This window comes from Austrofundulus limnaeus, unplaced genomic scaffold (genome assembly GCF_001266775.1).
Source record: "Austrofundulus limnaeus strain Quisiro unplaced genomic scaffold, Austrofundulus_limnaeus-1.0 Scaffold5, whole genome shotgun sequence".
Classification (NCBI taxonomy): domain Eukaryota; kingdom Metazoa; phylum Chordata; class Actinopteri; order Cyprinodontiformes; family Rivulidae; genus Austrofundulus; species Austrofundulus limnaeus.
In genome coordinates this window covers 5,803,649-5,805,460 of record NW_013952407.1, presented here as the reverse complement: position 1 = coordinate 5,805,460, position 1,812 = coordinate 5,803,649, and the positions used below count along the sequence as shown (strand labels likewise).

The following is a 1,812-nucleotide window of genomic DNA, read 5'->3' as shown; positions in this document are numbered from 1 at the left end:
AAACAGCTCTTTTTAAATTAAACAAACAAGATAAGATAAGATAAGATAAGATAAGATAAGATAAGATAAGATAAGATAAGATAAGATAAGATAAGATAAGATCCCACCACAGTGGGCAGATTTGCACATTACTGCAGCTCAACACAGACAAATAAGAGGAAAAACGTGCTAGTTAATACCTCAATTATTATATGCTACAAAAATCTATTTAAAAAAATGCAAAACCTCTGAAGCAACTTTATTATTATTAATTGAGTCAGTTTTCTTCACAATTTTCTGATGGATTAATACATCAATTACATGACTCAGTGAAGAATAATGTTCCATTTTTTCAGCACTTTGTATTTGTAGATGAAATGTGCAAAACACTGCTAATAATACACCACCCATACAACAATAGGATTTTAGTTAAACAAGTGAGAATACCTATTTATTTTTAGACTTGGACACCTCCCATATATTTCATAAAAGAAACATCTTTCAAAATTTAAACAAGCTGCAAAATACTGGCCTTAACATGACTGAACAAACATTTTGACATCTTTGTTTTTACGAAACTGCACTTCAGGTTTTATGATTTCTGAAGAATATACCATAAAAGTGTCTGCCTGAGCGATCTTCATTCAAATCAGGTGTTTTGGAGCAGAGAAACCTCTAAACCATGCAGGACAGCTGCCCTCAAGGACCAGGACTGCCCACCTGGTTTAGGGGCTGCAYACTCTCATTGACCTCCACTCATTCTAAATTTTCTTTTCCAAACTGGAAGTGTAATTTAGTCTTTTTTAATCCTCACATATCAACAGAAAACACCACAGGTGATGATAAATTGTTCTTGTGTTTTAGTTTTCACAATTTCTGCTTGTCTGGAGCTTCATTCTACTGTGTTTCTGTCTGCATGTCTTACACATGAAGTGCCATTATTTTGACATCGCTTAAAAATATTACAATTTATATGAGACTTTTTTTTAATAAAATGGATGTATCTAATGGACAACGTTTAGAAAATGTATTTAGAAATGTTTGAGATGATAAATGTTATTTTTAAAAAAAGGACATGACCTTAGCCACCCTTAAAAGGAGGTCAGTGTGGACCTTCATCATGACCCAGACAGGAARTGTTTCTCTGCTCATGAAGTCTGTAAATAAGCAGAAAATTTCTCTGAGGATTAATTAAACTTTCCAGACCGGACTCACCGTGTCCGAGTGCAGGTCCTGCTGCTGGCACAGGCGGTACAGAAACGAAGTTTGCTCCTTCAGGAGGGTCTGCCGCGTCGTGAGGAACACCGTTCCGCCTACGTTCAGCCGGACCCACTTCCCGTTGTTCCCCCCGTTGGAGCTGATGACCGAGCGGACGCCGTTACCAACGCTCTGCGACGCCGTCCCGCCGGGTTCAGAGGTGTTCGTGGCGGTGGCGGAGGTCGCGCTCTCTACCGCCTCGCTGTCTTTGTTGTTGTTGTTGTTATTGTTGTTGCTGTTGTGCTGGGAGCCGTGGCGTGTGGACGGAGCAGGAAGCTCCACCGGCTCCTCTTGGTCTTTAGCGGTCGTTGCCATTTGTAGAAAGAGCTWCTCGGGACACGACCTGAAGGCTTATTCTAGCCTGACTGAGTTCGACTTCTGTCCGCTAACAACCGAACAAGCTCCGCCCCCGACCTGCGCGCATGGGTGCAGAAAATACACATCCGGAAAGTACTTTCAAAATAAGAGCAATCACACCAAGGAGGTTTACAGAACTACTCAAGTACACTTCGCTGCAGCATGCAGCTCGGGGCGGTGACAGACCTTTCCGTCAGTCCCATTCCTTATATGGAAATG

General features: G+C 41.3%; 1 protein-coding gene across 5 annotated transcripts in view; it reads right to left on the bottom strand.

Annotated features, from left to right (window-relative positions):
• The window catches only part of kctd17 (potassium channel tetramerization domain containing 17), a 36,670-nt gene extending 34,977 nt beyond the window's left edge, over positions 1–1,693 (bottom strand). For 2 of the 5 annotated variants that reach the window (XM_014028430.1, XM_014028438.1), the window contains exon 1: positions 1,195–1,676. In XM_014028430.1, the coding sequence (XP_013883884.1) occupies positions 1,195–1,551 (357 nt within the window). In that variant the 5' untranslated portion in view covers positions 1,552–1,676. Of the gene's footprint in view, positions 1–1,194 lie in introns of all 5 variants that reach the window. The other 3 variants (XM_014028424.1, XM_014028419.1, XM_014028444.1) reach the window with 3 other exon arrangements.
• Positions 1,694–1,812: the final 119 nt, after the last annotated feature.